The following is a 12012-nucleotide window of genomic DNA, read 5'->3' as shown; positions in this document are numbered from 1 at the left end:
AAAAAAAAAAAGAAGAAAAAAACGTGACAGCTAACTTTCAGTGAATGTGAATGAAGGTATGAAGTAGCATGGTTGATAGGGTAGGCATAATGTTAACCTTGTGAAGATGGAAGTTCATGTCATCAACTTCAACAACAATATCACTCGGCAATCCCGTTGTGCAGAACCTGCAGAGAGAGGAAAATGTATGAATTTTTTTTTATGGATATCTCGTTCTCATGAGAGAGAGATAGAGATTCATCTAACCATGCTTGCCCTTTTGAGGAGAGTTTTTTCTCTGTCGCCATTTTCGTTTTTCTCAGCAAAGTTTGCTAATACTCTCTCAGAAGTCGTGGTACGGCCTTAGTAGGTAGTTAGATCCATGAAAATCATCAGAATAATAGTAGTAACTTCAGTTGAAATGGAATCTAGAGAGACTGAAAAGTTTGTGGATATGAGAGATTAGAGTGATTCAAATGTTAGGGGAGAAAAATAGAGGTTTTAGGTCACCCGAAAATAATTGTAGGTGTGATATGCAAAGGATGAAGCAGACTTGACTAGAATAGCCAATTGCATAAAATGGAAGATGGGAATGAAAAGAAATTGTCTTGTTGCACTTTATGTAGGTAAAGAACAGATTAAAATTCATCAAAAGAAAAAAAAGATAGAAAGGAAAAGATGAAGAGTAGGGTGTAAACAGTATGGAATCCACAAACTCAAAGCGGACAAATGGGGCTTTGAGCAAATTCCTATAAAGGGGATCATAAAGGGTTGTTTCCTTCCTTTATCAACACTTCCTTTCTTCTTTTTCTTCTTTCATTTCTTTTTTTTCTTCTCTTTTATTTTTATTTTATTTTTTTCTGTCTGCTGAATTGGATCAGAATATCACTCTCTAGTCTCACCTACTGAATCGGACTCAGCAAAAGAGAGCTTCCTTTGATGAGTTTTCCTCCTAGAGCCCTTGAAAAGGATTTAATCAGGCATTACCTCATATAAGCATTGCTTGCCAACTAGGTGAATATCGCTTTTGCGTAACTGATGGATGAATATTTTATGAGTGAACTTCTTATTTGATCTCCTATTGACTTGGTTCCCTTGTTTTAACTTAATTAAATCATTCCAACATTATATTACACTATATGCAAATGCTAAAGGTGGACCTTTACATAGCCATGTTCCCACCAGCCTTACATTCCACAATGTCTTCAACTAGTTAATCAATGCAGTATCAATGATAATGGACCTCACAAAAGCATGGAATTCATTGAAGTCTTCTCTTATATGAAATTAATCTCTGTCATCCATAACGTAAGTTTATTTTTGTCTGTATTGTTGAAGACTTAAGAAATGTAGCATTGGTCAAAAAGCAAGATAAATATATGTAGTTAACTTAAAAATGTTATATGACTATGCATTAGATGGTTGATTTTGATTATCTCTGGGGTATAAATAAATGCAAATTGCTAGTCATGTATACCGAGTGGTACGGTATATTAATTATACAATTCAGAGTCAAGACATAAACGCTGCTCCAACTCCTCTACTCTCAAACCAAATAATTATTAAAGAAAAAAGAAATGGAAAAGGACAAAGGAAGCCAACATCTGCATTCATGTTGCCATATCTACCATCTCATAGTTCCTACCTTAGAATTTATGGCTGCCTTTAATGATTAGACAAGAATTGTAAGATACGTTACTCCATTGCAACTTCAAAATGATGGGGTGTATTTTAAAAGAGCTCAGGCAGATTTCAAATGCCCTCAAATTTTGGTAGCGCTAGCGAAACAATTTCTAATAATAATTAATAAATGTTAAATAAGATAATTTTTGTTTGATTTTTTATTTTTTCTTAAATATTGTTGTTAATAAAATAGTTAATGGAAGACAGATCACAAATACGAGAATGTGGCAAATAGGTTTGAGGATATCTATGTTACTCCTTTTTCACACTATTGGGCTATTGGCGACTCTCTCTCAGACGATATAAAAGAGAGGAACTGTGCCAAAATTGTCAATAACATAGCCTTGTCACTAATTGTTATTGGGCAGTCTTCATTGAAAAAAGTGAGTAGTGAGGACTATAAAGACAAACCACCAAAAACCAAAATTCCTCCAATTCAGAAATAATAGTGGATTATTAGCAGACGCAATTGGTGGATAGCTTTCGTTGATTTGGATTATGGCAACATTAGTCTTACTTAACAGCTGGTAATTTTAGCATTATTTTATCCTAAACATCAAATATCCTAGGGCTCGAGGACACAAAAATTTACAAAGTATTATGGGCAAAATATGGCAGCACATAAACCACGGCAAATAATAATAAAGGAAATCCATAACAGAGCCATTTAAATACCTAGCACAAGAGCAGAGGAATTTATTCTTTATTTTTTATTAATAGACCCATTAACATAGAGAAGAATTTAGGATAATCTGAGTCACAAGCTCATGACTAGTCGAAGATTACATTTATTAATATAATATAAGCGACCTTAACCATTTGTTTATTGCAAGGCACGATGGCATCCGACAATATCCATCTCTATCCCTCTGCATCCCACCATCAGGCTAAAATAATCACAGCAGATCAGCATCCGAGGCTGCTTCAAGAATTTTGAGGGTTACTATTGCCTGCAAAAAAGCAACAATCATATTATAATAGTCAACGTTGTGTGCGTGTTATTCCTCTTTATGGATTATATTGTAAAAACATAATAATTGGTTCGGACCTTGAGAGGGGTTTGCAGATTGCGGCGGTGCTGGTTGAGAGGGTGTGACAGCAACACCAGGCCAGGGACGGCAGTCGCAGCGCTTTTGCTCATCGATGGTGTTGTAGAGAGAGTTCAAATGCCTGCCACAACCACCCCATGTGTACTTCCCACAGGTTTTACAGTCCACCCGATAACACATCCTCCAAATCTTAGAGTAAACCTCGTGATGTTTGTCTTACACAATGAGGCAGTACATACCCCATTTTATCATTCCATTCTCACATCGGTTTCGCCAACCGTTCTCTTTGTTTGTCTCGTCTCTTGTCACATCCGAACCACAGATAGCGCCTAGCAATTAAATCGGCAACCACCAATTATTAATGGATATAAGTATTCCCTTGTCCCCTACGATTACAATTGGCGCGTAGGTCGTAACAATCGTTCGACACCCAAAAAACAAGGTCTTGTTGCGTGCTCTATGCCTCAATGCCCATCTTCTCTATGCAAGGTTACAAAAACAGAGCAAGTATTTTAGAGCGACATGTTTGGATTAAAGTTTGCAAACTTTTTTATAAAATTAATTTTACAAACTTAATTTTGATAAAAAAGTAAATTGGTGTTAATGTAATTTATATTTGATAATTTTGTATCAAAATAGATTATAATAAAACGAATATTATTTGGATTAGATTATTTAAAATTATATTTAGACAAAAATTACTAAAAAAGACATAAATTTATATCATTTAAAATATTTATTTGTAAAACAGCTATAAAAAAATTCAAGAATTTTGATGATTATTTTTTGTATCTCTTATTGTAAACGAGATTAAATGGCAAAATTAGTAGATAAAAAATAAATTCTTCAATTAATTTTTTCAATTTATTAATTGAACGCAAAAGTTACAATTTATTGCTTATGGCAACCAGGAGTCTAAACCCAGAATTATGTTCGCATTTAGAGAAAAAAAAGTTACCAAACAAAAAATTACGTATTTGCCAAACACATCCTAAAATTTTTAAATAGTGAAAGCAACACCACAGTTTTATCCATTTTCTTCACTTGAGAATTGAGATAAACTCTGACCAGGTTAACAATATAATCCAAAAAATTTCTAATAGTTTCAGGTTTTGGAAGGTATGGCCTCGGCCAGCCCCCCGTTGGCATTGGATTCATATCCACCTTGGACTGGGTATCATCTAAGACATTGTTTGGGGCTTGTTTTTTGTTCCGGGATAAAAATGATGTAGAAACTTACATAGATGAGCTCGCTTCGTAATTTTACAAATCAAACTCATCCATGAATTTTGACCCCCTTAACCATCCACAGAACTAGCATAATATAGTTCACGGTTGTGTGAGTAACATCTAAACCTTTTTAAACTTGAGATAACGTCAATTAAATGCACGGGGCATACAATAGCAATATAAGGAATCACATAACACTCCCTACAAACGATTCTTTTAGTCGCCAGAATGTATGATAGCATTACAAGTTCAAGTTAAACTCTCCATATGAAAAGACCAAGACCTAGATATATCAAGATTTGTCGCCATCGCCTTTGCCATCAGTTGATTCTAGTGATGGTTTTTTTGGTGCGCTGGCTTCTGGTACACTGGAATTTGATGGACGCTTAACTCCCCTACCTACCACACCAAGATGTGTGACTCCGGTGGATCCATTGGTGTGAGCAGTGGAAATGGTTGGAGAGTCAAAACCTGCACTGCTGTCAGCAGTAGCCATCTGTGAGGAGCTCACTTTTCCTGGAGATGATTCCTTCGCACCTGCCTTGGCAGCTGCTGCTATTCCCAGGATCTCGGAAAGAATTGATTTTGGATTCAAAACCAGCTGCTGCAGATCTTCAAGCTGCAAATCCATATATTCCAATCAATATCAAAATAACAAACGAACAAAGATATAACTTGCAAGATTTTCTCCAGCCTACCTTCTTTTCCAATTCACTTGAGAGACCTTTGAGAGTTTCAATCTCTGCCTGTTTATCTGAAACCGAGTTTTCAAACTCAGATGTTTGTACATTCTGTTGTGACTCGGAAACAGAGGATGTTGAGTCCAATATCCTCTTTACTTCTTCTGTAAGCCGATGTAACCTTGCTTTACAAACAGATGTAGCCTTTTCACAATAAGGAATTGCTTCTTGAGGTCTAGAACCAACCTCCAAACACAAACATATACGGAAATTTCTTAATTCAAAAGTTAAGGGAATCTAGCAGTGTAAGAGAACATAAACGGTCATCCTAAATTTAAGAGCTAGCTGTCAGCAACTTCATTAATTCATTGAAAGTTATTTAGTCATCTCTTGTCTCAATTTTTTGCTACCAATTTAAACTGGCAGAAGATTACACGCATCAGTAATATCATGGATCTAGATAAAGAAATTTGAAGAGGATACAAGTCAGCAATTTTCCTATCATCTGGTTCAACCAGCTGTTCTAAAATGGATAGTGCCTTCTGGTAATCAGAGAGAGAAGTTTCAAAATCCTCTGCACAAAACAAAGATAGGAAAAATCCATTTAATAAATCCTCTACTCTTGTGAATCTGTGTGTGCTTGGGAAAGGAAAGCTCAGTTGAATTAAAATTATATAAAAGATCACAGGAGGACCTCTTTCCAATGCAACATCTGCCAATGCTGATAATATGTCAACTTGTTCTATTGTATTGACAGAGTGCTTTTCAACAATGGCTCTAGCTATATCAAGCATTTTCCATGCCAAGTCCAGGTCAGACTCATCTTCATCAGCTTCTGCCAAGTCCTCAGCATCACTATCCTCCTCATCTTCTTCCTGGTCATTCTTAGCAGACTCTGTTACATATTTTAAAAAATAAAACAATGAGATAGATCTGAAAACTATGGATGAGTGACACTGTACTTTCACAAAGTGAAAGTGTCAATTCCTAAAAACTTCATGAGGCTTACATAATAGTATTCACAACCCTACCCAATATGAGCCAATCACAAGCTTTCTTATCCCACCAACCATCAACAAGTGACAACTAGCTTTCTAAGAACATTTTTACTTCTATCTTCAATTAAACAGTTTAGTAATGATTGATCTGGTAACCTTCAATAGAAGATAAAATTCTATGAACTCCTTCATATAGCAAATTCCATAAAACAGTCTCCCTTATTCACAATGACTTGTGAAGGGAAGTATAATGCGGAACAGAACAACACATTCAAATGAAAACATGACAGAACATTCTTAACAGATTGAACATCAACTTATTTCTAAATTTAGTAGTAATAATCAATTTACACTAGAAACAATTCACTAACCATCATCCACTGCTGGACCCTGGTCAGTTGAAGTTACATCCTGCTCAATGTTGCTTGAAAAAGATGCAGTAGAAGATTCAGCATTTACAGAACTCTTCATAGATCCATCTTTTGTGGAGCCATGTTGAGATCCATCCTCCTTCTTGGGCACATCAGCCAAAGGATCAGTTTCCTCCTGAGCCTTGTATAATAGTGCGCAGCCATATTTGTAGTAGGTGTGTACACACTCGGGAGCAAGTTCACCATAGCGGGAAACTCTATTTTGAATAAAATTGTCTCTCAGAACATTGAATATATTAAAACGAATCATAGAAATGCAAAGGGAGATATGCCAGGGTAAACCTATATTCAGTTAATCAATTTGTACCAATAAGAGTGCAACAAGTTGTTTTGACAAAAATGAACTTGGTGGAACTAAAATCCGAAAATATCATCATAATTTTCTCAGTCCGGGCACAAACTACTTTAAGAGCTTATACGGGTGCCATTAAGTTGTTAGAAGATCATTTTTTTTAGGGTGTTTGGCAAAATCTTAGTAAAAGTACTAGGGAAAAAAGATCTTTTTTTAAAAGTTACAATTTACATCTTTTTAAAAAAAAAGATCTTTTTTACTAAATAAATGTTTCTAACATAATAAATTAACAAAAAAGTACTTTTATATTGTTGTACATAGGCATAATTGTTAGATAAAAAGATATTTTCACATGAGATATACAAACATATAATTACTTTTACTTTTCTAAAATGATCTTTTAAAACAAATCACTTAAAAAAAGATATTTTCGTAGGAGCTTTACCCAAACAAGCACTGAAACATCACTTGTACCCAAAGTTTTCCAAGATATACGCTATGTTTAGGTGAAAATTTTAGACGAAAATGCATACATTAAACTTATTAACATGTGTATAATGTAAGAAATGAGAACTAACGTGATTTCATTTCATCTATCAATATTCTCGACTAATAAAGCAGAGATTTTAAACCCGAACTGGATAACTACATGTTCCTTTTGGGATGGAGCATGTATGATGGTGACGCATCTAAGTCTCTAACTATTGCATTCATGCAAATCAAACAATTGCTCCCATGGAATTTCTGAATATTAGCTACCATCTTGGTCATGAATCCATCCGATTTGCAACCTAATACTATTAACGTGCACTTCCAAGATAAAATATCTCTTACCTATTTGGCTATTTCTCTATCTTTTTACAGAAAAGATCAAAGTTAAAATGAAGCGCCAGCGAGAAGCAAAAGACAAACCTGATCTCAAGAGCGCGGCTGAAGTTATCAGCTGCCTCTCCAAAATCGTTCTCTTTCATGGCCGTGTTCCCCTTCTCCATTAGCTCATCCGCGAACTCCAAGGACTTCTGAGGATCACTACCGGAAGCTTCTCCGGCGTTGTCGCCGTTGGAAACCGAAACCGAAACCGACTCCGCTCCGCCTTGCGCCGTGGATTCCACGGTAGCATCCACAGTGATTCCGCTCTTTTCATGGTCGGCAGGGTTTACAGTTTCAACAACAGCAACAGTTTCCGCTGGCTGAGCCACTGTGGCAGAGGTTTCAGATGCAGCAGCTTCTTCCGCCATTGTCACCTGTGAGAGAGAGAGAGAGAGAGAAGGGAGAGAGGTTTGAGCTAGGGTTTGATATTCTGGCGCAAAATACGAAAAAATGAAAAGGAAAGCGCAAAATAGAACCCGAACCGGAACCGGAAATAAGCCATTCAACCCGAACAGTTTGGTTTTTACACGTGTCAAGGTAATAGTGATACATAAATTGGGGAAATTTTCGAAATTAAATATGTTAACAATTTGCAAAAAGCGAGTGGCCACAAGCTGAGGATCACTGGTCAGCGAGTGAGTGATTGAGTGTTGTGGTGACGGAAGCTATGGTTTGTGCAATTTCACCACCGTTTTCAGCTCTCTCTCTTCAACGTCTCAGCGTGCGCAATGCGACATCTTACTCAAGTAAGCCGCAGAAGATAACTAACAAGCCAGTAACGGCCTTACCGGGTGCCGTTCCCTCGGGGCGGAGGCAGCTGCTTTTGTTACTGACGGCGTCTGCGGGATTGGCGGCAAAGGAAGCGGTTGCGGAGGATATTCCACTGTTCGGGATACGGAAGAGTTTGAAGAGGGTGGAGGAAGAGGCCGAGGAGATCGTGAGGGAAGGATTTGAAGCCGCGGACAAGGGCCTCGAGTCAGCAGAGAAGGGGCTGGAGACGGCGGAGAGAGGGCTAGAGGCGGCGGAGAAGGGGATAGAGACGGCGGAGAGGGAGATAACGTCTGCAGTGAGCTTTGGGGATTTGGCGCAGGCGGGAGTGGTGGCCGGAGCGGAGTTTTTGGGGGTTTTGGTTGCGACGGCAGTGGTGAACGGTATTCTTGGGCCTGAAGCTCAAAAATCATCGTGACTCGTTGGTGCGAATTCGCGTTACAATTGCTGAATATATTTGTCTTGTGTTAATACTTAATATTGTCATTATTGATGTATATCATGTTTGTTTTTTAATTTTAATCATTGTTGTAGCATCTGATCGTATTATTTGGAGATATTGGCGTTGTAAGATATCCGAGAAACTACTTATACTCGCTGCTTGTTTGTAACGTATAATCCCATCAGAAATTTAGAATGGAGAGTTAAATGACTGCTTCTGTCACCCAAAATAAAGTGCGTGGTGCTGTTGAAGTAGGTTACCAAATCTATGTGAAATTTCAGTACATTTATGGGTTTTGGTGGAAAGTGTAACGGTGAAAGAGGGCAATGTAGTAGGTAAGGCTTTCACGCATTTCATGGTTCTTGTATTATGAACATTGTGCAACTCAAAGTAGATATGAATAACAATTATTAGCTCAAACATCACGGTAGTCATTTTGTCTATATCTATATAAAGCTATAAAATTATACCCAAAGGTATATGTTATTTCCAGCTGTAATTGTACATTGTACATATTCCTATATGCATGTTGAATTTTGTATATTGCTTACTGATGAAAAGAGTCCTGGAGGTCGTCAGAATCCTATTGCCAATCATACACAAAATTAACTATATAACAATTAACTGCTAAAAAGAAAAGAAAACTGTTATATGCCTCGAGTATTCACATTGCTGAGATGCTTTTGTCAATGAACTGCATTGTCCAACAAACTGTTTGTTGAAGGTGAGCTGTGTCCACTTGACCAAGGATCCTGCACTGATACAGGAGAGCTGTCCTTTGCCTCCATTGATTTCAAAAAGCTTCCGGTCTTCTGCGTAACGATCAATATCTCATTCCCTTGCCCTGCTTTATTTAACTTAATACCGCCCAGTGACTTGTCACTTCCTCTGCGAGGAGATGAGTTTCCGGACCCAACTGATGAAGCTAGGCACATATTTTCCTCGGTGGATGCCCATCCACTGCGCTTGATGTGTTCTAGCTCCTCTGCCACTTCCATCATACTAGGCCTCATGTCGCTATGGAAAGCAAGACACCTAAATGCAAGCTCAGCCACCTTATGAATTGAATAGAGTGTCCAAGCATCTTGATGTGGTTCAAGGAAGGGATCTATGATCTCATCTATGGCACCCCTCCTAATCCTATCAACAGCAAGTGCTGCTAAATTGACCTCACTTTGCTGTCGACCGAAATCAACCACTTTCAAGGCAGTTATTATCTCTACCAAAACCACTCCAAAGCTGTAGACATCACTTTTATCAGAAAGATGGAAGTTCTGGTGGTATTGGGGATCAACATAACCCGGAGTCCCTTGTGGAGCAGTTGAGATATGTGATGTTTCTGTCATGCCAAGCCTAGAAAGCCCAAAATCGGCAACTTTAGATTTGAAGCTGTAATCCAAGAGTATATTACTAGATTTGATGTCTCTGTGGTAAATTGGTGGATGAATTGCTGAATGAAGATATGCGATTGCTTTAGCAGTTTCAGTTGCAATAGTAAGTCTTATTGTCCATGGAAGACCTTTACCCCTCTCTCTTTGCAGATGCTGAGAAAGTGTTCCATTAGGCATATATTCGTAAACAAGGATCTGCTCTCCCTCCTCTATGCAGCAACCAAGAAGGCGAACTAGATTAGCATGACTCACAGAAGAAAGGAGCTTGATCTCATTCATGACTTGGTCAACGCCGTTGGTATCTCTGTGCCTTATCTTTTTTATAGCAACCCACTCATCATTGTGAAGTTTTCCAGCATAAACTGTACCAAAAGCCCCAGTTCCCAGCCTTTGCTTGTCAGAGAACGAATTTGTTGCTCTTTCAATTTCTTTGTAAGGGTAGAAAGGTACACTGGAGTTGCCTGCAGCTTCACGCAAGAGGCGCTTTGCTGTTGTATGTTTGCTCAACCAAGCAGAACGGCGCCTGGCACAGTAGCATACGAGAGACAGAAGAACAGCCACGGCCAAAACTCCAGTTGTGATCACTGTCGAGTGTGAACAATAACGTTATGATTAATCAAAATATTTTTCTGTTACATGTTGTGTTTGGAAAATAGAAGAGAAGAAAAACAGGTATTGGAAGCTAACGAATCATGCATATGGAATGATAGCATAGTGATTAGTGAATGAATGATTAACTCGTCAACATGGACAATCCTATGAAATTCATTACTTCATCGGGTAGCCCGGAAATAAATCTATGCAATATGCTATGATATATGAGATCATACTCTAACAGTAATTAGTACAAAAGGAAGCTAATTGCGTAAAGATGTAGAGTATGGTTGTACCTCCAACAATAACACCTATTTTGGTTGTTTTTCCACATCCCCCCGATGTTACTGTTGATGCACTGCAACTTAAAACTGAATCAATTGATCACAAGAAGCAAAGTATCAGAAATGAGAAAATGACTATTTAAAAAAAGTTTAGTCTCCAACTGAAAAATAATAAACTCATTTTTCCACAACTGAAAAGAATAAATGTTTACTCTAAGTCAAACTTACGGGTCTTTTAATTTATACAAAGCTAGACCCTATTGGATATTAACATTTTGTTCATTAAACCCAATGGGGTGCCACGATTTATAAGCAAACCAAAGACACCCCATATGTCCCGGGAGGTGTAGGGTATAAATCGATGGTTTAAGAACAACGAATATTTGTAAGCAAATTATGTTAAGACAACTTAGTCACACGCTATTTTCTTTAAGTAAAAGGCCCACAATCTCAACTACCTGAACTATTTAAGTATTTATAGGTTCCATCAAATCAGGTAATTCAAAAAGAAAATCCTCAAATAGCAGGTAACGCACCATTTACTATTTGTTAATAGGAAAAGCAAAAAACGTTTTAACTTTCACCTTTGTTTCTGATTTTAGACATCTACTAGAAATTAGAAACTGTGACTCACATTACACTCAATATCCATTGTCAAGAAAACGTGAATAAACAAATTATGGGAGATGTTGAGAAGCTTTGACCATCCACCCTAAAAGAAAGAAAGTTTCAAATCAAATCTATCCAACCAGACATGTGCAGCCAGAACATGTTGACTTTGGATCTGGAAGGATTCTTTATCTGGTATATTACCATTCAAACCAAATATGTACACCAAATAGAAAAATAATTTAAAGAAAAAAAATCAAAACACATCCCCTGTTTATTTCCCATGACAATGAATTCATCAGGAGCATCAAAATTAGTATGCATAAAATTCAAACAGGAGTAAAACTCCCATGTAATGAACATTTGCTTCACTTCCATTTCCACATCACTGCAACATCAAGGGACGTATGAGGGCCCTCATGGTCCACGAGATTACAGGAATCAAAATAATGAACCTTATCACATAGGAAAAGTCGATGTGCCTCATGCCCTCATGTGCTCCCAACAAAATAAATCTTTGTTGATATTGTCCCTTAATAAAGCAATAACCAATCTTTTTAAGGGACGTATCATGGTCCACGAGATTACAGGAATCAAAATAATGAACCTTATCACATAGGAAAAGTCGATGTGCCTCATGCCCTCATGTGCTCCCAACAAAATAAATCTTTGTTGATATTGTCCCTTAATAAAGCAATAAAAGCAATAACCA

The 12012-nt window shown here is 37.4% G+C and overlaps 4 protein-coding genes and 1 long non-coding RNA gene across 7 annotated transcripts in view; 1 reads left to right on the top strand and 4 right to left on the bottom strand.

Moving 5' to 3' along the window:
- LOC107642818 (BTB/POZ domain-containing protein At5g66560) overlaps positions 1 to 1010 on the bottom strand; it is a gene marked incomplete in the record, with an annotated part of 3478 nt that extends 2468 nt beyond the window's left edge. Inside the window, 2 exon segments of the mRNA XM_016346295.2 lie at positions 98 to 167; positions 247 to 1010. Coding sequence (XP_016201781.1) covers positions 98 to 167; positions 247 to 287 — 111 coding nt within the window.
- On the bottom strand, positions 2329 to 3346 carry LOC107641678. The gene is made up of 2 exons (XR_001620396.2): positions 2711 to 3346; positions 2329 to 2612 (listed from the first exon to the last, which is right to left on the bottom strand). It is a non-coding gene; the product is annotated as an uncharacterized LOC107641678 (long non-coding RNA).
- LOC107642816 (NASP-related protein sim3) lies at positions 4052 to 7673 on the bottom strand. Its single transcript, XM_016346293.2, has 6 exons — positions 7255 to 7673; positions 5991 to 6247; positions 5316 to 5516; positions 5105 to 5195; positions 4640 to 4895; positions 4052 to 4560 (listed from the first exon to the last, which is right to left on the bottom strand). The coding sequence occupies exons 1-6, from the start codon at positions 7578 to 7580 to the stop codon at positions 4234 to 4236; spliced, it is 1458 nt and encodes a 485-aa protein (XP_016201779.1). The 5' UTR covers positions 7581 to 7673; the 3' UTR covers positions 4052 to 4233.
- On the top strand, positions 7750 to 8655 carry LOC107642817. The gene has a single exon (XM_016346294.2). The coding sequence runs from the start codon at positions 7880 to 7882 to the stop codon at positions 8396 to 8398; it is 519 nt and encodes a 172-aa protein (XP_016201780.1). The 5' UTR covers positions 7750 to 7879; the 3' UTR covers positions 8399 to 8655.
- The window catches only part of LOC107642815 (wall-associated receptor kinase-like 14), a 7105-nt gene continuing 3958 nt past the window's right edge, over positions 8866 to 12012 (bottom strand). For 2 of the 3 annotated variants that reach the window (XM_016346290.2, XM_016346292.2), the window contains exons 3-4: positions 10704 to 10778; positions 8866 to 10397 (exon numbers count right to left, since the gene is read on the bottom strand). In XM_016346290.2, coding sequence (XP_016201776.1) covers positions 9109 to 10397; positions 10704 to 10778 — 1364 coding nt within the window. In that variant the 3' untranslated portion in view covers positions 8866 to 9108. The remainder of the gene's footprint in view (positions 10398 to 10703; positions 10779 to 12012) is intronic. The other variant, XM_021122976.1, reaches the window with a different exon arrangement.

The sequence above is a fragment of the Arachis ipaensis genome, chromosome B05, assembly GCF_000816755.2.
Source record: "Arachis ipaensis cultivar K30076 chromosome B05, Araip1.1, whole genome shotgun sequence".
Lineage (NCBI taxonomy): Eukaryota > Viridiplantae > Streptophyta > Magnoliopsida > Fabales > Fabaceae > Arachis > Arachis ipaensis.
Note: the sequence above shows the minus strand (reverse complement) of the source record. Positions and strands in the feature narration are given on the sequence as shown.

Coding starts and splice junctions, on each gene's coding strand:
- LOC107642817 (XM_016346294.2), top strand. CDS start 7,880: ATGGTTTGTGCAATTTCACCACCGTTTTCAGCTCTCTCTCTTCAACGT.
- LOC107642816 (XM_016346293.2), bottom strand. CDS start 7,580: ATGGCGGAAGAAGCTGCTGCATCTGAAACCTCTGCCACAGTGGCTCAG. Junction 6,248..7,254: donor AGCCGCGCTCTTGAGATCAG/GTTTGTCTTTTG, acceptor TATTCAAAATAG/AGTTTCCCGCTATGGTGAAC. Junction 4,561..4,639: donor CAAGTGAATTGGAAAAGAAG/GTAGGCTGGAGA, acceptor ATGGATTTGCAG/CTTGAAGATCTGCAGCAGCT.